The sequence below is a fragment of the Hyperolius riggenbachi genome, chromosome 1 (assembly GCF_040937935.1).
Source record: "Hyperolius riggenbachi isolate aHypRig1 chromosome 1, aHypRig1.pri, whole genome shotgun sequence".
In the NCBI taxonomy this organism is placed as follows: Eukaryota; Metazoa; Chordata; class Amphibia; order Anura; family Hyperoliidae; genus Hyperolius; species Hyperolius riggenbachi.
Genome location: NC_090646.1, coordinates 174,679,098 through 174,703,551, shown reverse-complemented (window position 1 = coordinate 174,703,551; position 24,454 = coordinate 174,679,098). Strand labels below are relative to the sequence as shown.

Sequence of the window (24,454 nt, the reverse complement as noted above, 5' to 3'; positions counted from 1 at the left end):
AATCAGAAGGTTATTAACGATTATTCCCATAAATGGATTAATGAGGGCACTTTCTCTCTTCAGATCTGAACATAAAATCCAACATTCTGATCGAGCAAATTCTGCCCATAAATCGCCCAAAGCACTTTCTCTCTTCAGATACAATCATATGGTTAATTTGCATCTATTCAGCAGTGTTGCTCTGGGAGACATCTCAAGCTCACTCCAACCTGAATTATCGCAAATTCTTTCTGTTTTAGGAAAGCAAACTTTTGTTTTTCTTAACATCTTAGTAAGGGGGCTTTTAGGACCATTGTAGTCCCTTACACACTCCAATGAGTTCTGGGTCACCATGAGCTTGCTGGTTAGTCTGTGCCTCTCGGATTTACAAGCCCTACACCATAGAGCCAAATTAATCCATGCCATGCACTGATGAGGATCAAACAATCCGAAACAGTCTGTATGCATGTTGGATTATTATGGCTCTGTACAAATTAACAAACTGACACATCATTGCATTCCATTGGTTCTGGAGGTGTGTTTAGCTTCTAAGGATACAATGGTTAATTTGCATATATTCAGCAGTGTTGCTCTGGGAGACATCTTAAGCTCACTCCAACCTAAATTATCGCAAATTCTTTCTGTTTTAGGAGAGCAAACTTTTGTTTTTCAGATACAATCATAAATCCCAACACTTTGATCGACAAAATTCTGTATTCCAATTAACCATAGAATCATTTCACATTGATTTTCTCCACATACTGCGTATTTTTCTGCACAGTTTGATTGTTAAAATCAGATCACATGATCTCAACTGTGGAAAATATTGTACCATTAATGGTCACCTTAAGAGCACTTATTGGAAACAAGCCTAAAGTGCAAAAGGATAAAAACCATAGCCCAGTGCAGCTGGTCAGACATCTGCTTTCACTCTTCTAACTGCTCCATACTGAAACAGCTGTAATCTGATGTGTTCCTACGTAAATAGCTTTGCCTTTCCACTACTATGAATAGTCCTTACAGGTTTCATAATCTGTTGGTAATAGCTGTGTATGTATAACTTTTAATGCTTAACATACAGAAAAACTGAAGGAAACATTACTAATGTGTTAGATGTAAATAGTCAGCTATACACTTCCATGTTGTCAGCACTTCAGTTTTCATGTGATCCCTTACAATATACACATCCACTAATCTCTTAATATAGGCACTAGCATTCTTCCTCATCCTGATTAAAAGCATTATCCTTCTTTAGAGCGTTCTGCGATAACCCCATTCTAGGTGACATGTGACAGCTGTGTCCATGTGTTCTGTGGTTTGGTTGCTTTTTCCTTGGCTGGACATGTTCTGCTGAAATGACTGACTCATTCTGCCCATCACAGCATCTGACAGCAGACTTCTTATGTGAAATATGGCTGAGTCAAAAGTGTTGAGAGATTCTGAAGTCTATGCGGATAAAACAGGACCACACGGGATGTATTAGCCACTCCACTGAAGCTGATGTGCCATCCTGATAATGCCAAGGTATACCTCAAGTTGCAGCTATATGTCACTTGATGTAACCCACGCTTTACTGCTAATCCTCAGCAGCTACAGGAAAAAGCAAGTACATTTATTGTTCAGGACAAAAATCTTAGGTTGTAGTTTTATAATTGTAATTGATTTTTATAATTTTGGTAATTTTTCATGGATATTTGATTACCATACGACTCAAGGTGGCCACACACAATACAACAAAATGATCCGATTTTACAGGAATTCGATAAAAACGATCGGATCTCCCGAAAAAATGGAAAGCTTTTTTTTCATTCGACTGAAAAATCCGATCGAATTTCCCGTTTTCTTCAATTTTTATCGATCCGGAATGCCAGATATTTTTCTTCAATCTTTCTAAAGATTGTATGGTGTGTGTGTTATATTGTCAATTTATTAATATACAAACCCAAGCAATTTTGTCATAGTTTCCAATCATTTTTATCATAATTGGGGAAAAATTGAACATAGGTGTGTGGTACAGTGGTCATATTTTTGAAATGCTACAATCAGTGAGAAAAATTGATTGCAATTCTTAAATTGAACAGATATTTAAAAAATTGTATGGTGTGTGGCCACCTTTAGGCTACGTTTCCACTGTAGGGTGACATTTTCGCCTGCAAAAAATCGTATAAAATGTTTCTGATTGTTGAAAATTTGCATGTAAATTGTTATGCGTTTGTATGCGATTTTTCGTCCGCGAAAATTGGCATTAGTTAAATATACATATTCTGCCTAGTAACAGCTTAGTCATGACTGCTGACAACTTCCTGTAACCATGGAGCTAATGCGAATTTTTGGACAAATAACGCAAAAATTCGCATTGCCTATACAAAGCATTGTACGCGAATCGTACGCGATGTTTGAAAAAATTATACAGGGCCTCAGATTTTTTTCACACGTACGAAAGTGTACGAAAATTTGCACTGAATGGAAACAGCCCATTCACTAACATTAGTTGCAAAATCAATGCAAATTTTCTGAGAGAAAAATCTGACACAAAACGCACAAGTGGAAACAAGGCCTTAAAGGGGTTCTTTAGCGAATGAGGAAAAAAATAAAAAGTGGTTTATGCATAAACTATTAACCGGTTCAGCACCGCAGTGCCGAAAATCTCATGCATCCGAGCAACGTTCACCTCCCATTCATTCGCCTATAACTTTATTGCTACTTATCACAATGAATTGATCTATATCTTGTTTTTTCCGCCACTAATTAGGCTTTCTTTGGGGGGTACATTTTGCTAAGAGCCACTTCACTGTAAATGCATTTTAACAGGAAGAATAAGTAAAAACCGGAAAAAATTCATTATTTCTCAGTTTTTGGCCATTATAGTTTGAAATTAATATACGCTACCGTAATTAAAACGCATGTATTTTATTTGCCCATCTGTCCCGGTTATTACACCGTTTAAACGATGTCCCTATCACAATTTATGGTGCCGATATTTCATTTAGAAATAAAGGTGCATTTTTTCAATTTGCGTCCATCACTATTTATACGCTTATAATTTTAAATAATATAATAACATATTCTCTTGACATGCATATTTAAAAAGTTCAGACCCTTGGGTAAGGCCCCGTTCACACTTGCGGTTTTGTCAAAACCGCACCGGATGTCCGGACCGCACCGTAGCCGGACCAGACCTGATCCGTACGGTTCCTATCCGGATCCGGTCCGGATCCGGTCCGTTTGCATCCGGTTTCCGTGCGGTGTGAACACGGTTGCGGTCCGGATCCGGTTTCTTAAGGAGATAACATCCTGTAAATACCTGGGGTCTGGGAGGTCAGCAGAAGGGTCTGGGGTCATTGTTGGAGACAGGTGGACGTGTGGAGACCATCCGTGGATACAGAGACTGCAGTTGGGACCATGGATCCAGGCATTTTTTACTCGTAAACCTGGGAATTCTCTCCTTCCTGTTGTTCGCCTCCTCGTTATCAGACATCAGACATGTTGCTGCCAAAACGAGCTCCAGCATGAAATCGCTGCTGCCCCACTCTTTGAACGCTGGGCCCATGTGGTCCCCATCCAAAATGCATAGGAAGTGGGGTAGAATGTCCGGTTTTTGTAGCCAGTGTGTTGTGCGCTCTCCGGCTCTCATTGCTTTGTATTGGCCGGATGGTGCAGTCCGGCTCCGCTCCGGATACGGCTGCCGGAGGAGCCGGACCAAAAAATAGCGCATGTTGGAACGGACGCCGGAGTCCGGTCCGGATCCGGTCCGGCTCCGGTCCGGCAGAACGGACGCATGTGAACGGACGCATAGGCTTTCATTGCTATTGCCGTGCGTCCGTTCCGTCCGTTCTGCAAGCGGTCCGGCTCCGGCACGGCGATTCCGGACGGCCACCGCTAATGTGAACCGGGCCTAACTATTTACGTTGTTTTTGTTTTTTTTTTAATTGTATTTTTTTTTTTTTTTAAGTGTATGTGGGTAATTTTTGGTGTGGGAGGGAAACTGCTAATTTTAAATGTAAAATAATATTGTTTTTTTTATTAAAAATGTATGTGGGTGCAGTTTACTATTTGGCCACAAGATGGCCACAGTGAAAAAAGTCCTGGATGCGAACGATCTCGCATCCAGGAACTAAAATGCTGGGGAGAAGTTTCCTGGGGGCAGAAATACTGCGCTCTCTGGAGAGAAAGCGTCGGTATTTCTGCGGAGAAGTTAGATCAGTGAATGGGAATTATATTATGATCGGGGGGCTAGCGGCGGGCAGCGAGAGCGCGCGCGGGGGTGCGCCCGATCGCGCGCACGAGCCGGCGACAGCAGCAGTGCCTATCTGGACGAGAAAGCTCGTCCAGATAGGCCAAACCGGTTAAACATCCTTCTAAAATAGTGTAAATTTTTTTTTTTTTAAATGAATGGTTTCATCAATACAACATGTATTGTAAATCCTGACTGATGACAGCTGGGAAGCTAATCCATTTGTAAGGGGTGGTGGTTTTTTTTACTTTCTTTTCACAAACATAACTCCTGCCTAAGTAGTTTTCAGTGGTATAACCCACTTCTAGCAGGAATTGCAGTTATAACCCTAATGGCTTAGCTCCACTGAGCTGCTGAATATGTGTTTACATTGTTGCTAGGAAACCAGAGGGGTGCAGAGACTCGTTTTGTGAAAAAGAGTCATAAGGTGCTGGGAGAATGAATCAGTCCCATCTACACCATATGATTCTTTGTCAGATTCGATTCAATTTGATTTGATTCATTGATTTGATGTGATTCAATCTGACATGTCCAATTCATGATTCGATTCAATTTGAATCGAATTGAATCCTGAATCGGACATGTCAGATTGACTCAAATCAATGAATCAAATCAAATTGAATCGAATCTGACAAAGAATCATATGGTGTAGATGGGACTGATTTATTCTCCCAGCACCTTATGACTCTTTTTCACAAAGGAGTCTCTGCACCCCTCTGGTTTCCTAGCAACAATGTAAACATATATTCAGCAGCTCAGTGGAGCCCTTAAAGAAAACCTGAACTGAAAATAAAAGTCAAAGTAAACATACACAAGTCATACTTACCTGTGTGGTCTACTGCTCAATCTATTTTTCCTCTCCTGCCTCCTGTTTGTCCACTGTGAGCAAGGGAATTCTCCGTCCTCCATTTGGAAAATGGCTATAACCCCATACCAGCTTCCTGGTCAGCACACTGTTAAACTGTAACATCGCCCACTTGAGCCATAGGGAAACATGCACACATCAGTTCTCCTCTCAGCTGTAACTGACAGCAACTGATACATAACTGACAGCAACTGATATATTTCAGTTCTGACAAAATGTTGTCAGAACTGGAAGGGATCACTGTAAGAAGAAAATGGTGAGCTTCTGAGAGGAACCGATGGCAAGGTAACTATGTAATGTTCATTTGAAGTTACCTCATGTGTTTATTTTAAATAATTTTACTCAGTACAGGTTCTCTTTAAGGCTATAACTGCGATTCCTGCTAGAAGTGGGTTATACCACTGAAATCTACTTAGGCAGGAGTTATGGTTGTGAAAAGAAAGTAAAAAAAAAACACCCCTAACAAATGGATTAGCCTCCCAGTCCTTCATACCTCACTATTTACAATACATGTTGTATTGATGAAACCATTCATTTTTAAAAAAAACTTTTTACACTATTTAACCACTTGCCGACCGCGCACTCATAACGCGCGTCGGCAAAGTGGCAGCTGCAGGACCAGCGACGCAGTACTGCGTCGCCGGCTGCAGGCTAATTAATCAGGAAGCAGCCGCTCGCGCGAGCGGCTGCTTCCTGTCAATTCATGGCGGGGGGCTCCGTGAATAGCCTGCAGGCCGCCGATCACGGCTCGCAGGCTAAATGTAAACACAAGCAGAAATAATCAGCTTTGTTTACATAGTACGGCGCTGCTGCGCAGCAACGCCGTAAGGCAGATCGGCGATCCCCGGCCAATCAGCGGCCAGGGATCGCCGCCATGTGACAGCCTGTCACTGGCTGCACAGGACGGATAGCGTCCTGTGCAGCCCCGATCACTGGAGGGGTAGCAGGTAGGAGAGGGAGGGGGGAATTTCGCCGCGGAGGGGGGCTTTGAGGTGCCCCCCCCGCAACACCCACAGCATGCAGAAGCGATCAGACCCCCCCCAGCACATCATCCCCCTAGGGGGGAAAAAGGGGGGCGATCTGATCGCTCTGCATGCCAGCTGATCTGTGCTGGGGGCTGTAGAGCCCACCCAGCACAGATCTGAAAATACAGCGCTGGTCCTTAAGGGGGGGTAAAGGCTAGGTCCTCAAGTGGTTAAAAGGATGTTTAATAGTTTATGCATAAACCACTTTTTATTTTTTTCCTCATTCGAGGAAGAACCCCTTTAAAGGGAAGGTTCAGGGACGCAAAAAAAAAATCCACATCCACTTACCTGGGGCTTCGTCCAGCGCATGGCAGGCAGGAGGTGCCCTCGCCGCCGCTCCGCAGGCTCCCGGTGGTCTCCGGTGGCGCGCCCGACCTGGCCAGGCCAGCAGCCAGGTCGGGCTTCTTGTGCGCTCCAAAATGCGCCTCACGGCGGCGCGCTGACGTCATCGGACGTCCTCCGGGCTGTATTGCGCAGGCTCACCGGGAGACCACCGGGAGCCTGCAGGGCGGTGCCGAGGGCACATCCTGCCCGCCACGGGCTGGTGGAAGCCCCAGGTAAGTGGATGTGGATTTTTATTTTTTTTTTGTGTCCCTGAACCTTCCCTTTAAGGAAGCACATTTTATTACACATCAAGAAGTGAGATTTGTGAAACAAGATTTCCTGCACTTTTATGTCAAACTGTTATAACAGGGATTTGACAGTAGATGGATAGCCTCCTGCCTGTGAAACAGGAAACCTGGGTTTGAATCTCGGCTCTTCCTGTTCAGTAAGCCAGCGCCTATTCAGTAAGGAGACCTCGGGCAAGGCTCCCTAACACTGCTGCTGCCAACTGAGCGTGCCCTGGTGGCTGCAGCTCTGGCTCTTTGAGTCCGCCAGGAGAAAAGCGCAATGTAAATGTTCTGTGTCTTGTCTTGAAGATAAGCATTGGTGGTATACCAGATTCTTTGCATTTCTGTTCAAGTGAACCAACATTTTTTATTCATTTATCACATCTGCTCTGATAGGTTTAAAGCACACCTGCACTGAGAGGGAGATGGAGGCTGCCATATTTAGTTCATTTGAAACAATGCCGATTGCCTGGCTGTTCTGCTGAGCCTCTGCTTCTAATACATTTAGTCATGGACCCTGAACAAGCATACAGTTTCTGATTGAAGTGTAACTGGATGCATGCATAGGCTGAGATAGACTGCTAGGCAACTGGTATTGTTCAAAAGGAACTATATATTGCAGCCACCATATCCCTCTCAGTTCAGGTGCCCAAAGGGAAGGTCCAAGCAAAATAAAAAAATGAGTTTCACTTACCTGGGGCTTCTACCAGCCCCATGCAGCCATCCTGTGCCCTCGTAGTCACTCACTGCTGCTCCAGTCCCCCGCTGGCAGCTTGCCGACCTCGGAGGTCGGCGGGACGCATTGCGTACATTTTTACGCATTCCCGCTAATGCAGGAACATTAACACATACATTTTTACGCATTACTGGTTCAATGCGTAAAATTGTACGCATTAAACCAGTAATGCGTAAAAATGTAGGTGTTAATGTTCCTGCATTAGCGGGAATGCGTAAAAATGTACGCAATGCGTCCCGCCGACCTCCGAGGTCGGCAAGCTGCCAGCGGGGGACTGGAGCAGCAGTGAGTGACTACAAGGGCACAGGATGGCTGCATGGGGCTGGTAGAAGCCCCAGGTAAGTGAAACTCATTTTTTTATTTTGCTTGAACCTTCCCTTTAAGCTAAACTGAAGTGCTTATAAAGCTAAAGATATCTGTTCAGATTTCGCTCCATCTTTTTTTTAAAGCAAACCTTTACTCAGGCCTGGAACCCACTACAAAACGCTATTGCTAATCGCAATCACTAGCGTTTTGTATGAGCGGTTTGTAAGCGATTTCATGAGCGTTTTCGGGAGCGATTTTGTGTAATTAATTTGCCAGCGGTTGTGTAGCGATTAGCGAGTAGCGTTTTTAATTCTGATCAGTCCTTTCAATTAATTTTCATTTTGTTACAGTGTGCAGTAATGTAAAAAACGCTTGCAAAATCGCTCTGTGTAGGTTTTGACGAGCGATTTTGCCAGCGTTTATATACTTTACATTGCAGAAACGCTAATCGCTAACGCTCAAAAATGCTGCATGTCCTGAGTTTTGCGATTTGGTAATCGCAATCGCTCCAGTGGAATTTGGCCCATCCATTAACATTAGCTGAGCATTTAGGGAAATCGCTAGCGGTTTGAATCGCTCCCTGAATGCTCAGAAAATCGTTTTAGTGGGTTCCAGCCCTCAGTTGCATATGTAATAAAATGTGATGATATATGCATCTTAAAGCACAGTTGCTTATCGCAGTATGATTCATTTTGCTTCTGTAAAAGAAATGGGTCCAAAGATACGCCAGGCGCCTGGCGTATCTTTGGACCTATAGTGTTGTATGCTCCCCTATTCTTAATTGCCTGAGGAAGCAGTAGATTGCCTGCGAAACGCGTTACAACCTATTGCGGAGTATGCCAATAAATTATTTGTTTCATTAATTGACAGTTTCTAGTGTCTGCTTACAGGAGGTAAGTCCCCCACTGCCTCCCAAGCATTTTTAACAATTTTAAAGCCTGTTTTTATCCTTCTGGCACCTCTGTTCTTTTTCCTCATTTTTGCTTCAATCCCTTATGTAATTTTTTTGCTGCAAGTCATATGAATTCTTTCTGTTGTCATTGTCACTAAAGAGTTTATTGAAGGGAAATAGCAGTTATTTCATTTGAGAAGGATGGGACTAATGTAAAAAGGAAGTGGCTAAATCTTCTATCAGCTACTTATGCGGATGACTTTCAAGTAGGCTAAGCTAAACATCTGTATACCTGTATAAAAAGTTTTATGGTTAAAGTGTACCAGAGATGGGAAAATAAAAAATATATACATACCTGGGGCTTCCACCAGTCCGCTCCAGGCTAATCACTCCCTCTCCCTCCTCCATCGCCGCCTGGATCATCTGTATTTGGCCCCGGAAAGTCCTCCAGTAGGCGCAGGCGCAGTCCGAGCATGTGCAGATTGCCCCAGACTGGAGAACTTTTCAGAACCAATAGCAGACTATCCAGGCGGCGGAGGAGGACGGCGAGGGAGCAATCAGCCTGGAGGGGTTGGAGGAAGCCCCAGGTAAGTATATACTTTTCTTTAAAGGACAGCTGAAGAAAGAGATATATGAATCCAGTAAATCACTGCGCTTGCTCAGACCCTGTAAAAAAGATCACAACACGCACATAGTGCCCAGCATTGTCTGTAACAAGCTATATCCAGCACCCCGTGCTGCACTCCTGGGGGTAGTGCCACCACTTTAATAGGGATCACAGTTTAACTTCCCCCGCTGTGAAGAGATATATGGAGACTGCTGGGTTTATTTCCTTTTAAGCAATACCAGTTGCCTGGCAGCCCTGCTGACCCTCTGCCTCTAATACTTTCAGCTATAGACCCTGAACAAGCATGCAGCAGATCAGGTGTTTCTGACATTATTGTCAGCTCGGATAAGATTAGCTGCATGCTTTTTTCTGGTGTTATTCACACAATTCTGCAGCCAAACAGACCAGCATGGCTCCCAGGCAACTGGTATTGTTTAAAAGGAAATAAACATGGCAGCTTCAATAGTCTTCTCACTTCCGTTGTCCTTTAAGGCTTACTTTAATGTGTGTTTTCATCTGTATCCTTTTTTCTTCTGTATACTTTTCTCCTCACTTCTGTCTTCTGATTTCATCTTCTTCTAGCACTTTATTCTTCTGCTTTTCTACTTGTTTTCTTTAATTACAACCTTTCTCAACAGTGGTTCCGCAGACCCCTAGGGTTCTATGAGACCCCTCCAGGGGTTGTGCTCAATTTTTGCCATTTCTGCCCCCTTTTTCGTGGGACAAAATAGTGCCACCCCTCTATTGATGCAATCAGCAGGTTGATCTAATCTGTGCCGTATCAGTAAGCTCTCCTTTTGGGCAGCTTAACCACTTCCCAACTGAGGGGTTTTACCCCTTCAGCATCCGAGCAATTTTCTCCTTTCAGCGCTCCTTACATTCATTCCCCTATAACTTTATCATTACTTATCACAATGAAATGAACTATATCTTGTTTTTTTCGCCACCAATTAGGCTTTCTTTAGGTGGGACATTATGCCAAGAATTATTTTATTCTAAATGTGTTTTAATGGGAAAATAGGAAAACATTTGGGAAAAAAAACATTATTTTTCAGTTTTCCGCCATTATAGTTTTTAAATAAGTCATGCTACTGTCATTAAAATCCATGAAATGTATTTGCCCTTTTGTCCCGGTTATAAAACCATTTAAATTATGTCCCTATCACAATGTTTGGCGCCAATATTTTATTTGGAAATAAAGGTGCATTTTTTCAGTTTTGCGTCCATCCCTAATTACAAGCCCATAGTTTATAAAGTAACAGTGTTGTACCCTCCTGACATAAATATTTAAAAAGTTCAGTCCCTAAGGTAACTATTTATGTATTTTTTTTAATTGTAAATTTTTTATTTTTTTTTAATTACAAAAAAAAAATGGGGAGTGTGGGAGGTAATGAGTTAATTTTTTTTTGTATAAGTAATGTATGTGTATGTGAAAAATAGTGTAGGGTGTAGTTTTACTATTTGGCCACAAGATGGCAACAGTAATGCGACCTCCAAGCGTCCTTCCGGACGCTCGGAGGAAGTATAAAGAGGCTGGGATTTTTTTTTTCTTTTACAATGATCGCGCTGCTCAGCGGAAAGCAGCCGATCATTGCTGGGGGCAGAGATCAACGAACGGGAATGTATTTTCCCGTTCATTGATCTCCGGGCACAGGGGCGTAACTAGGCCCCACCGGGCCCCCCCTGCAGATTTTCAGAGCGGCCCCCCCCCCCTGGGGCCCGCTCGGAGTTTTGTGGGTGCTGGAGGGGTGGCAGCATGAGGGGAAAGCCTTGCCCACAGTCGGCGGGGAGAGGGGTAGTTCCCCCCTCTCCCTCACCTCGGGGCTCTCCCCTCTGTGCTCCCCTCCAGCTCGTAAGTGTGTGGGGCTGTGGTGGGCAGCGAGCGGCGGGCAGATACATACCTGCTTCCGTGCGTTCCATCGGAGACTTCTCCCTCTAGCGGCTGACGTCACTTCCGGAAGTGACGTCAGCCGCTAGAGGGAGAAGTCGGCGATGGAACGCACGGAAGCAGGTATGTATCTGCCCGCCGCTCGCTGCCCACCACAGCCCCACAGACACTTACGAGCTGGAGGGGAGCACAGAGGGGAGAGCCCCGAGGTGAGGGAGAGGGGGGAACTACCCCTCTCCCCGCCGACTGTGGGCAAGGCTTTCCCCTCATGCTGCCACCCCTCCAGCACCCACAAAACGGCCCCAAGCGGGCCCCAGGGGGGGGGGCCGGGCCCCCCCGCGGGCGCAGGGGCTGCAGGGCCTATTCCTACGCCCCTGTCCGGGCGAGCGGGCAGCGGCGTGATTACCAGCGGGAGTGCGAGCAGGAGCGCGGACAGCGGCGGGGGTTGCGTATATCTACGCTCCGGGCGGGGAAGTGAAGTCCAAAGGAGCGTAGATATACTGTACGCGGGCGGGGAACTAGTTAAAGAGACTCCGTAACAAAAATTGCATCCTGTTTTTTATCATCCTACAAGTTCCAAAAGCTATTCTAATGTGTTCTGGCTTACTGCAGCACTTTGTACTATCACAGTCTCTGTAATAAATCAACTTATCTCTCTCTTGTCAGACTTGTCAGCCTGTGTCTGGAAGGCTGCCAAGTTCTTCAGTGTTGTGGTTCTGCTATGAACTCCCCCTTCCAGGCCCCTCTATGCACACTGCCTGTGTGTTATTTAGATTAGAGCAGCTTCTCTCTTCTCTCTTATCTTTTACAAGCTGGATAAATCGTCCTCTGAGCTGGCTGGGCTTTCACATAGTGAGGAATTACAGACAAGGGCAAAGCTGTTTGCAGGAAGAAAAGAGCAGCCTGAGGGCTCGTTTCCACTATCGCGAATCTGCATGCGTCCAACGCATGCAGATTCGCACATGTAATGCAAGTGGATGGGCCTGTTTCCACTGTAGCGTTGTTGAGGTGCGTTTTTTTCAGCGGTAAAAAAACGCACAAAAGAGCCAACGAATTCGCCTGCGAGTGGAATGCATGCGAATCGCCGCTAATGTATTTAATAGTAAAAACGCATGCGTTTGTTACATGCGCTTTTACCCGCGATTTCGCGTGCGATTTCGCACCTTTTTCAATTTTATTTTGCCCTGGCAGTGTCATGGTTAATTTCGCATGGCACCCTGCCATGCGAAATCGCACGCGAAATCGCGGGTAAAAACGCGTGCGGAAACGCATCCGCATGCGTTTTTACAAGCGTCGGAATGCCGGCAAAATCGCATCGCAACAGTGGAAACAAGCCCTGAAACTTCAGTGCATGAGAGATGAAGGGGGAAAGAAGTACACAAATGATCTCTTGAGATTCAAAAGGAAGGCTGTATACAGCCTGCTTGTGTATGGATGTATTTTCTATGTGTGGACATACTGTACATCAACCTACTTCCTGTTTTGGTGGCCATTTTGTTTGTTTATAAACAAACTTTTTAAAACTGTTTTTAACCACTTTTAATGCTTCGGGGAGCTGCGAAATTGTGACAGAGGGTAATAGGAGATGTCCCCTAACGCACTGGTATGTTTACTTTTGTGTGATTTTAACAATACAGATTCTCTTTAAGTACCCATCATCCAGTTTGAAAAAAAGGCAGCAAGTGAGCAGGGACGGATCTAGGGGGGGGGCAGGCGGATCTTTCGCCCCAGGCGCAGTTTGTTGAATTCTTAAAAAGGCGGCAAAATGAATGGCAGTTTAGGCGCCAAAACCTGACCTTTAGGCGCAAAAACCTGACCTTGCCCCAGGCGCAACTTGGTCTAGATCCGTCCCTGCAAGTGAGAGCAGAATGTGTGGTGGAGATGAGCCGGGCCCAGGCAGGCGTGATGGTGCGTGAAGCGAGCAGCACAAACGAGCGAGGCAGCACACAGGAGGCAAGACGTGGGGCAAAAAAGATAGAGATAGCAGAGGATGAGAATCAGAATCATTTCATTCGCCAAGCATGACTTCCGTGCCCGGAATTGGGTTTGGCATAAAGGACTAATAAAAAGAGATAGGACACACATTATTCCACAGAGTAATTCAATACAAACAAAGCAAGGTAACACAGTATATTCCCCTCTTTCCTTTCCCTACTGAGCCTGCACTCGGGCTTTCGAAGACTTCCGAAGCCTCCCGCGAGGAGGATTCAAACGGGGGAGCCAGCGCTTAAATGAGGGAACCGGGAGAGGAGCTGGAAGGCTCTATAGGACCCAGAGCCTTCCCGCTCTTTAGATAAGTATCTGGTTGTTTTTTGTTTTTTTTTATTTAAAGGGAAGGTCCAAGGACTTTAAAAATAAAAAATTAACTTACCTGGGGCTTCTTCCAGCCCCCTTCATCCGTCTTGTGCCCTTGCCGCAGCTCTGGTGGCTCCCGGTCCCCTCCGGTGGAGAAGCCAACCTCACTAGGTCGGCTTCCATGCCGGCTTCTTCTGCGCTCCAGCGTGTGGCTCACTGGTCGGGCTGACATAATCTGGACTGTGCAGCGCAGGCACAGAACTACTGTGCCTGCACAGTACAGTCGGGATGATGTCAGTGGGACTCTTAGTGCCGTTTGCACAGATGGAGGGGACCCCGGGCCATCGGCGATGAGCGGAGCAGCGGCGAGGGCAGGGGAAGGCTGACAGGGGCTGGAGGAAGCCCCAGGTAAGTGGATTTTTTAATTTTTACATTGCCTGGATGTATCCTTTAAGGTTCACATTAGATTTAACATACAGCTAGAAACATGAGTAGAGAATGATGGGTAAATAAACACACAGTGTCCCAATGTAACACATTTATATACATCTGCTTTGGACAGAAGTATTCCAGGTGACTAGTAAATGGACCGTTCAGTATACTGTCATTCCAAAGATCAGGAGAAATAAACACATGCTTAATCTAAACCCACTGGCACCAATGATAGATGGGCACATGGTGCACTGGGGGCAGGGCTCCCAGTAGGGCATCACAGTGGTGAGAAGTGTATGGGGCCCAGGGCTGGATTTGGACTTCCCAGTGCCCTAGGCCCGGTACCACCAACCCCCCCTCCCCCCCCCCCCCCCCCCCCCCACACACACACACACTCAGGGTGCATACACACATCAGACCATAGTCTTTGGAAAATGAAGGAACACAGACCAATTTTACCCACTTCCATGTAGTATGAGGGCCATACCTACAAAGTCTATTCTATTGAGCTGAACTCCCCATCAGATAGAAATCTTTGCAAGATGCTGCACACAAAGATGCTGTACACATGCAACAGATCAGTATCTGCAAAGATCTGTTCCTGCAAAAGATCCTTTTCTGCAAAATGCATTCATAGTCTATGATATCTACAGATCCTCATACACACCTTGTTTAACAAACATTCATCTGCAGATCAGATCCACCAGGATGGATCTTCAGATCTGCAGATGATTGTCTGATCTGCAGATAATTGTCTGTTAAACAAGGTGTGTATGAGGATCTGCAGATATCATAGACTATGAATGCATTTTGCAGGAACGGATCTTTTGCAGGAACAGATCTTTTGCAGATATTGATCTTTTGAACGTGTTCAGCATCTTGCAAAGATTTTTATCCGATGGGGAGTTCAGCTCCACATAGAATAGACTGTGTAGGTATGGCTCTCATACTCCATGGAAGGGGGTAAAATTGGTCTGTGATTTTCCAAAGACTGTGGTCTGATGTGTGTATGAGCCTTTAGGAAAATGAAAGATCACAGACCAATTTTACCCCCTTCCATGTAGTAGGAGAGCCATACCTACACAGTCTATCCTATGGAGCTGAACTCCCCATCAGACAGAAATCTTTGCAAGATGCTGCACACAAAGATGCTGTACACATTCAAAAGATCAGTATCTGCAAAAGATCTATTCCTGCAAAATGCATTCATAGTCTATGATATCTGCAGATCATCATACACACCTTGTTTAACAGACATTCATCTGCAGATCCGATCCACCAGGATGGATTTTCAGATCTGCAGATGATTGTCTGATCTGCAGATGAATGTCAGTTAAACAAGGTGTGTATGATGATCTGCAGATCGCATAGACTATGAATGCAATTTGCAGGAACGGATCTTTGGCAGGAACAGATCTTTTGCAGATACTGATCTTTTGTGTCTGTACAGCATCTGTGTGTGCAGCATCTTGCAAAGATTTCTGTCTGATGGGGAGTTCAGCTCCATAGTATAGACTGTGTAGGTATGGCTCTCATACTACATGAAGGGTGGTAAGATTGGACTGTGATCTTTCTTTTTCCAAAGACTATAGTCTGATATGTGTATGAGCCTTAACTATCACTTGTTTGCAGGATACCTATGAATGTTTTCTCTCTGAAAAATGATGAATGATTGTTTTTCCTGTTAGAGCAGTGAGTCCCTAATGCCTGGTACGCACCAGATAGATGGGTTGAATCGATTTTCCGATCACTTATACAAAGTCGATTAGAAAAATGATCAGAAATCAGATTAGACCTGTCAGAAATAATCAATTTGAACCCATCTATCTGATGGCAAATTGCATGGTGTGTACCAGGCATGAAGTAGCAGAGCGGCGTTCATCTCCTTCTCTGCTCTTCTGTAATCACAGATCTGTTGCATCTATTTTATAGTATTTATTGTACTGATTCTTTCACAGGTGTTTTTTTACTGTTTGCCAACACGGTACAAATATATATATATTTTAATTTTTAGTGTATGTTATTACTTTTGGTATACAAAACAGAATGTAACAATACAAAAGTATACAACAGTACATTTGCAATTATAATTATAGAGAAGTTGTCTATCTCATACTAGACTACTTCTGCCTTTAAAATGAGCCAGCAAGGGGTTAAGATTTAGCTTAGAAGGGGCTGCTATAAATCTCTCTGAGGGCTGGAACCCACAAGAGCGTTTTTTGAGCATTTTGGCAGCCCTGCGATACGCTAGCGTTTTGCCAAAACGCTCAGCTGATGTTAATGGATGGGGAAACTTCCACAGGAGCGTTTGCGTTTCCCAGAAACGCAAACGCAGGACCTGCAGCATTTTGGGAGCGTTAGCGCTTCAAAGTAAAGTATTGAAACGCTAGCAGAAACGCTCAGCAAAAACGAAACTGAGCGTTTTTTCTAGCGTTTTGCGGTTCAGCACACTGTAACACAATTAAAAATGATTCACAGGACCAATCAGGATAAAAACGCGAAACGCAAAACGCTACACAACCGCTGAGCAAAAAAATACACTGTTTCAAAACGCGACCGAAAACGCGCATGAATCTGCTTGCAAACCGCTCAGACAAAACGCTAGCGGTTGCGTTTTGCGTTTGCGGATTTCAGTGGGTTCCAGGCCTGAGGGCCTATTTCCACTACACGCATATTGGATGCAGAATGGATGCAGAAAAACTGACTCCAATGAAAGCCTATGGGCCTATTTCCACTAAACGTGATTTTTCTGATTCAGATTTTCCCATAGGCATTCATTGTAGTCAGTTTTTCTGCATCCATTCTGCATCAATTCTGCGTGTAGTGGAAATAGGCCCTAAGGGCCCTTTTCCACTAGCAATCGCTAGCGTTCACGCTGAACGCTAGCGATTGCTGAATCGCAATTACCGGCGATTCCCCGACGTTCGCGGCCGCGATTTTGCTATGCTATGCACTGCATAGCAAAATCGCGGCAATTATCGCTCCGCCGCGCGTTCGCATTCCCGGCAAAAACGAATCGCGGTAGTGGAAATGACTAATGGTAGTGCAAATAAATAACTGCAAAGTGGTGTATGCATAATTATTCGGCCCCCTTTGATCTGATTGCAGTCAGTTGCCTATAGACATTGCCTGATGAGTGCTAATGACTAAATAGAGTGCACCTGTGTGTAATCTAATGTCAGTACAAATACAGCTGCTCTGTGAGGGCCTCAGAGGTTGTCTAAGAGAATATTGGGAGCAACAACATCGTGAAGTCCAAAGAACACACAAGACAGGTCAGGGATCAAGTTATTGAGAAATTTAAAGCAGGCTTAGGCTACAAAAAGATTTCCAAAGCCTTGAACATCCCACGGAGCACTGTTCAAGCGATCATTCAGAAATGGAAGGAGTATGGCACAACTGTACACCTACCAAAACAAGGCCAATCACCTAAACTCACAGGCCGAACAAGGAGAGCGCTGATCAGAAATGCAGTCAAGAGGCCCATGTCGACTCTGGACGAGCTGCAGAGATCTGCAGCTCAGGTGGGAGACTCTGTCCATAGGACAACTATTAGCCATGCACTGTACAAAGTTGGCCTTTATGGAAGAGTGGCAAGAAGAAAGGCATTGTTAACAGAAAGCATAAGAAGTCCCGTTTGCAGTTTGCCACAAGCCATGTGGGGGACACAGCAACCATGTGGAAAAAGGTGCTCTGGTCAGATGAGACCAAAATGGAACTTTTTGGCCAAAATGCAAAACGCTATGTGTGGCAGAAAACTAGCACTGCACATCACTCTGAACACACCATCCCCACTGTGAAATATGGTGGTGGCAGCATCATGCTCGGGGGGTGCATCTCTTCAGCAGGGGCAGGGAAGCTGGTCAGATTTGATGGGAAGATGGATGGAGCCAAATACAGGGCAAACTTGGAAGAAAACCTCTTGGAGACTGCAAAAGACTTGAGACTGGGGCGGAGGTTCACCTTCCAGCAGGACAATGACCCTAAACATAAAGCCAGGGCAACAATGGATCGGTTTAAAACAAAACATATCTATGTGTTAGAATGGCCCAGTCAAAGTCCAGATCTAAATCCAATCGAGAATCTGTGGCAAGATCTGAAAACTGCTGTTCACAAACGCTGTCCATCTAATCTGACTGAGCTGGAGCTGTTTTGCAAAGAAGAATGGGCAAGGATTTCAGTCTCTAGATGTGCAAAGCTGGTAGAGACATACCCTAAAAGACTGGCAGCTGTAATTGCAGCAAAAGGTGGTTCTACAAAGTATTGACTCAGGGGGCCGAATAATTACGCACACCCCACTTTGCAGGTATTTATTTGTAAAAATAGTTTGGAATCATGTATGATTTTCGCTCCACTTCTCACATGTACACCACTTTGTATTGGTCTTTCACGTGGAATTCCAATAAAATTGATGCATGTTTGTGGCAGTAATGTGACAAAATGTGGAAAACTTCAAGGGGGCCGAATACTTTTGCAACCCACTGTATATGTATATATATATATATATATATATATATATATATATATATATATATATATATATATATATATATATATATATATATAAAATCTAGCAGGACTTCACCCCTATGTATCTAGTCTTCTCTTTATGTTTGAGGTGATTGATACTGGAGGATCGGTCCTATTGAGCCCCTGAGTTGTGATGCGGCGAAGACAGTGATTTTAATTGGATATATTGGTTTAAAGAGGAACTGTAACATGAAAAGATCCCCTGGGGGGTACTCACCTCGGGTGGGGGAAGCCTCCGGATCCTAATGAGGCTTCCCACGCCGTCCTCCATCCGTCAGGGGTCTCGCTGCAGCCCTCCGTGGAGTCCGGGCAGCGGTGACGTCAATATTTACCTTCCTGGCTCCTGCGCAGGCGCTCTGACGGCTGTCGGCTCCGAACTATACGGAAATACCCGATCGCCGTCGGGTCCGCTCTACTGCGCAGGCGCAATTTTCCTGCGCCTGCGCAGTAGAGCGGACCCAAATGAGATCGGGTATTTCCGTGTACTTCGGAATGGAAAGCCGCCACAGCGCCCCCGCTGGAGCCAGCAAAGGTAAATATTGAAATGACAGTCGGCACAGTCGCCGGCTGTTCGGAGGGCTGCGGCGAGACCCCCGTGGGACAGAGGACGGCGTGGGAAGCCTCATTAGGATCCGGAGGCTTCCCCCACCCGAGGTGAGTACCCCCCAGGGGATCTTTTGAATGTTACAGAGTCTCTTTAAGTGGATATATTGGTTCTAGACTGGATTCTAAAAACTGTGGACGTATATACACTTTTGTTCAGCTCTTATCCGAGTATACAATATTTGCATGAGAGGTGATACCCTCTGATGGAGCGCTCTAAAATCTATTAGTGAATAAGTTTGAAGTGGAGGGGCGTATTTGCCACTTAGAGAGAATATTTGTTCAGGCCTTTAACCCATTAGCAGCCAATTTATTATAGGCTTGCAAGTGCTCCAGGCCAATTTATTTTAGCACATTTTTTTTTATCTTGCTACTAATTAGTACTGCTGTAATGTGTATTTATGGGCACTTGTCACTAGGGGGCAGTGTGAGACAATAGTAGAGGACTTCTGCTTTCAGTTTCTATATCCTCTGTTTGCACAGAGACATCAAAGCATTCCAAGAATTTACAGCACACATTCTGCTGGCTGAGAACGAAAGCAGTGCACTATCTCAAACGAGATAATTCCTTTGAAGTTGCTAAAAGTTAATAGCTTTTTTTCTGCAGATTTTGATTTGGCATGAGTGGGGCCCAGTAGGTTTGCCCAATTTTTACACCCTTGTCCTGGGTGCAATTTAGCCTAGAAACTGCCCTGAAGGAGAATAATGCCTTTGGCCATCGCTCAGCTGAATTGGTCCACCAGGTTGATCGATAGCCGGTCGAGTGCTGCTGTATACACACTGGATTCTCAGCTGCAGCCATTTTCGGCCACCTCAATTGAGTTTCATCTATCGTTCATATAAGGGTGCCCATACATCATTTGATTTTTCGAGCTGATCGACCTTTCAATTATATATTTATTGGACCGGAGAAGAATTGATAGCACAATATGGCCCCCCAATCGATCTTTCGATCCATTCTCAGTTGAAATCGGTCGAAAGGATTGATCGAGAATGCTGAAAAATGCCTGTCACAAGGGCTCGATTGGGTGTGTGGCAATAACGGAATTTGATATCTCGATATATCCTTCAAAACGGGCATACTCGGGAGCTATATATTACTAGTAGACCTTAGCCCGTTTAAAAACAAGCTTTAGTTCTGTCTCCCGCCGCATGCCAGTGCGCATGCGCTCGCACCCATCTGCCCGCACACACAATCGCCTAGCTATCTAGCCCTGTCCTCCTGTCCCAATGGTCAGTGCTGCACACATGCGCAGTTCCCAAAAAGTACGGACCCAGGGACACAGAGACAGTGTATGCAGGGACACTTGTCTCTTATTAGGTAGGACGTTAGGTTTAGTGTTAATGTTGCTGAGGATCAATATTCAGAAATGTAAAGGTCACTTGTTACTCATTCTTTCTCTTTGTTTTTACATGGAAGTGAAGCTGTCTTGACAACAAATAATAATAATGAACCCTTAGTGTGTGACTGGCTGTTGCTGAGCATGACACACAGTCGCATGTCGGATACCTCATTTTGCCAGGAATACTCGCCAGACCTGGCAGGCAGGAGATTCCTCGGTTTACGTCACGCCAGGGATGACGTCACGCGGCTAGCATCCTCTGCACGTGGATTGGGGGGAAGGGAAGCCCAGGAATGAGTGGGGAAGAAGCTACCGAGCTCCGCCCTCTCCTGTCTTTCCATAGACAAGTCCTCCTCCAGTAGCCAGTCACATGAGCCGCGGCTACATGCAGGCACAGAGGGCTTCTCCGGCAGCACCATGGCGGCAGGGAGCGGGCGATGCTTGCCTTCGCATCCTCACACGTTACACAGGAGGCCGTGCTAAGGAGTGATGTGGCAGCAGCAGCACCGCCGTCATGGCTCTCCTGCACAAGCTCTTCAGCAAGAGGAGCAGCTGTAGCAGCACAGCCAGCAGAGGTAGCAAGGAAGCCGCTCCATTCAGGTGATGACCATATTAGTCTGTCCTCCTTCCCTCCTCCTCCTCACTCTGCCCTATTGATGGGTGGACGGCAGGAGAAATGCATCCCACCCTCTAACGTGGCACTGCTAGATGGTTATCTGCACTGCTCTGCTTCCAGCATACTCACCTCATTCTTCCAGGGCATGCATACGTGATGAGATGCTCCATGTCACCCCATCTCAGGTCACTGGCTGACTATTACTGTCACTGAGGGCTATGCTTCTGCTCATACAGGTGTCCATTTTACCCGGCAGATTCGCTCACAGTGGTCCAATCTGTCAGAGATCGATGCCAAAACATGGCTACCTGATAGTAATTTCAAATTTATTTTTGTCTGAAATTGGATAAAATTATTGATAACTCTGGGTGGAAGATCTTGCACGAAAGAGGCGGTCAGGCGTGTGGTGATAGCAGTGTTTGATTTTTAGGATGGACCCAGTCTGATCTCCTGCCCCCCCCCTCCCCCCCATTTAAAATGTGCCCCTCTCGGGCCTTGCAGAGTGTTGGCAGCAGAGCACACACTCACCTGTCCACCAGTATGCTCCCTCTCGCCATACTCACTGTGGCTCCTGTACACCATGACCAGAGGCTGGGTGCACGCAGTCTATGGGACGCAGAAGAAGCTGCGTTTGTATAGTATGCGTTCCGTAAACGCTGGTAGTGTTATAACATAATACGCATGACAAACGCATCTGCGTTAAAAAAAAGCAAACACAAAACGCAACGCAATATAAAATTCATGAAAGCACCATCCTAAAATGCTACTCTTTCACGCTACCTTATGTGTGAACCCGGCCTGTATGTTACGTTACCATGCACATGCCACCAGGTTACAGGGCACAGGTGGCCAGCAGGGTTGGAGAGAGGACACGGGAGGGGTGGGCAGGTGAGTGCTCTGCTGCCAGCACTCTGTATGGCCTGGGACTCTGCTGGCGGGGGCTCTACAGATTAAAAATCTGCCTCTCGGATCAGAGAGGGATCTATCTGGTTGTCATCTGTTAGTGTATCCCCACCTATCTACACTCTTGCCCTGGTTCATGTAAAGCCTATACTAAAACCCAAAATTAAACAAGGCACATTCTCAGAGTAGTCATATTGATTCATGTAAATTAAAGTATTGCGGTAAATTGGGAGCAGTGTAGGCGGAAATAAGGTAAATGACCAACGTGAACAACTGGCACTAGTATGGTTGAGGGGAGCCAGCATGTTACCATGCAACATGCTGTTAGACCGCATCGTACCCGCTGCACTGTTAGCATTACTATGGGTGGTATGTTGCAATGCAGAATGCTGTTTTAAAAGTGTCCGTTATACCCAGGGCTGTGGAGTCGGAGCAATTTTTGGGTGCCTGGAGTCAGGAAAAAGTGCACCGACTCCTAATGAATTTGTAACTGTAATTAAAATAGAAAATATGATAAAATGTTCTATTTCTCAGATAATAGTCATTAAAAATAATGTATATATACAGTAATAGCTGTGTTCAGTCCACAAAAATGAAATAAACCAATCAAAATTAGTTACTTGTGCTGCTTCAAATATACACATCTGATTGTGACTGTACAGTATATATGATGTGTACACAGGAATCTCTTATATATACTAAATAACATCTATGCTGTAAGTATAAAGCCTGATGTGTAGCCGTGTCACTAATAGTGATGGTCAATGAGATGGAAATAATTCTGCATTGATGCTGGTTTATGCAAATGTATGCACTCTTTGCTCATGAAATCAAATAATTTGATATGTTAAAATTTGGTTTGGTGACTATGAATTAAAGGGTTCCTGAGGCGAATTAAAAGAAAAGCTTTATACATACCTGGGGCTTCCTCCAGCCCCCTTCAGGCTAATCAGTCCCTCGCTGTCCACCTCTACCACCTGGATCTTCTGCTATGAGTCCAGGTAATTCAGCCAGTCAGAGCAGTCTGGCTACGTGCCGCTTCCACAGCCAGGAGCGTTCTGCACCTGCACAATATTGCTGCGCAGGTGTAGTACGCTCCAGGCGGCGGAGTGTGTGCATGCGCACTACACCAGACTGGCTCAAGTACCTGGACTCATAGCAAAAGATTCAGGTGGTGGAGGAGGACAGCGAGGGACTGATTAGCCTGAAGGGGGCTGGGGGAAGCCCCAGGTATGTATAAAACTTTAATTTCATCTGTCTCAGGTTTACTTTGTTACACAGTAGTACTATACATATGCTCTCCCCACAGAGCTGCCGGGAATCCACTGAGAATGTTGTGCACATCGAACACAGAGGTGTTGTCTATCACCCATAAACCTTGTTCAGATTGTGCATGAAGAATGTGTAATAGAGGAAGAATCTCCTCATTACCCTGCAGAGTACCTGCACCTCATTCTTACATGTACCCACAGTCACATTGCCTAGGGCCTGATCCATGTTCAGATGTGTAATAGAGGAAGAATCTCCTCATTCCCCTACATAGTACCTGCACATCATTCTTACATGTACCCACAGTTACATTGCCTAGGGCCTGATAGATGTTCTTTGTTCCGGGCTGTACCTTTTTACAAGTACTCTTACCAAGGACTAGTTTTAGTCTAAAGGGAATAAATATAGTAGTCTCCATATCCTTCTCAGTTCAGTTGTCTTGTAAAATTACTAAGCGTTGGCAGTTAAGAGACGAATTTCACGTTACATACTGTTAATCAACAAAATTGTAATATGCAAATTAGAGGTGTTGGAGTCGGTGGAATCCTAAACTGAGGAGTCGGAGTCGGTGGATTTTTGCACCGACTCCACAGCCCTGGTTATACCGCCACGCACCATTGTGAACTTAGCCCTAGTGATGTGTAGATGGGGGCAAGGAAGATGGATAATGATCGTGCGTTGTCTTGCAGAATGAGAAATAAAAGAAAAGAATGTGCTCATGGCAGATCACTAAACAGTGTCATGTGGCAGCTGTACACACACCAGATATTCAGCTGAGATGGCCAGAAAGATTTTCTTGGCTGAGGATTATCGGTAAGAGGCTTTCGGAACTGTACATTTCAAATTCAGTAGCTCGTATATCACCAGTTGGCTGTATCTGTGCACCTATCTAAGCAAAGCAGTTCACCGTGCGCTTTTGGCTCATGAAAGTGGTACTCTTCCTGCCTATTTGCTACTATACACAATTTGCATTCACTCATCTGCCCGATATGTTATTTTAGCTTGTCATGTTTAGTAGGGTTTATAATTTGCATAAGTAACTCTAATATATGAAAGCATGGATGCTGCTAGGCTCCACTGTAGCGTCCACCCTAACATTTTGTGTATATACAGTGCTGCCCATAATTTATTTATACCCCTGGCAAATTTTAACTAAAAGTTAGTTTTATTCAACTTTTTTTTTTTTTTTACAGGAAATGACGTAGGTGTCTCACAAAAGATAAGACGATGTACAAGAGGCATTATTGGACTGGACACTTTTTGCTGAAATGTAAAAAAAAAAAGCTGAAATTTTTTTTATTTTCCCACAATAATGTGTCT

General features: G+C 45.0%; 1 protein-coding gene across 2 annotated transcripts in view; it reads left to right on the top strand.

Moving 5' to 3' along the window:
- The first annotated feature begins 1,265 nt into the window (after positions 1-1,265).
- Positions 1,266-24,454, top strand: part of FNIP2 (folliculin interacting protein 2) — a 128,335-nt gene continuing 105,146 nt past the window's right edge. The window contains exon 1 of one of the 2 annotated variants that reach the window (XM_068278860.1): positions 1,266-1,503. In XM_068278860.1, the coding sequence (XP_068134961.1) occupies positions 1,496-1,503 (8 nt within the window). In that variant the 5' untranslated portion in view covers positions 1,266-1,495. Of the gene's footprint in view, positions 1,504-20,621; positions 20,947-24,454 lie in introns of those variants that run through there. The other variant, XM_068278858.1, reaches the window with a different exon arrangement.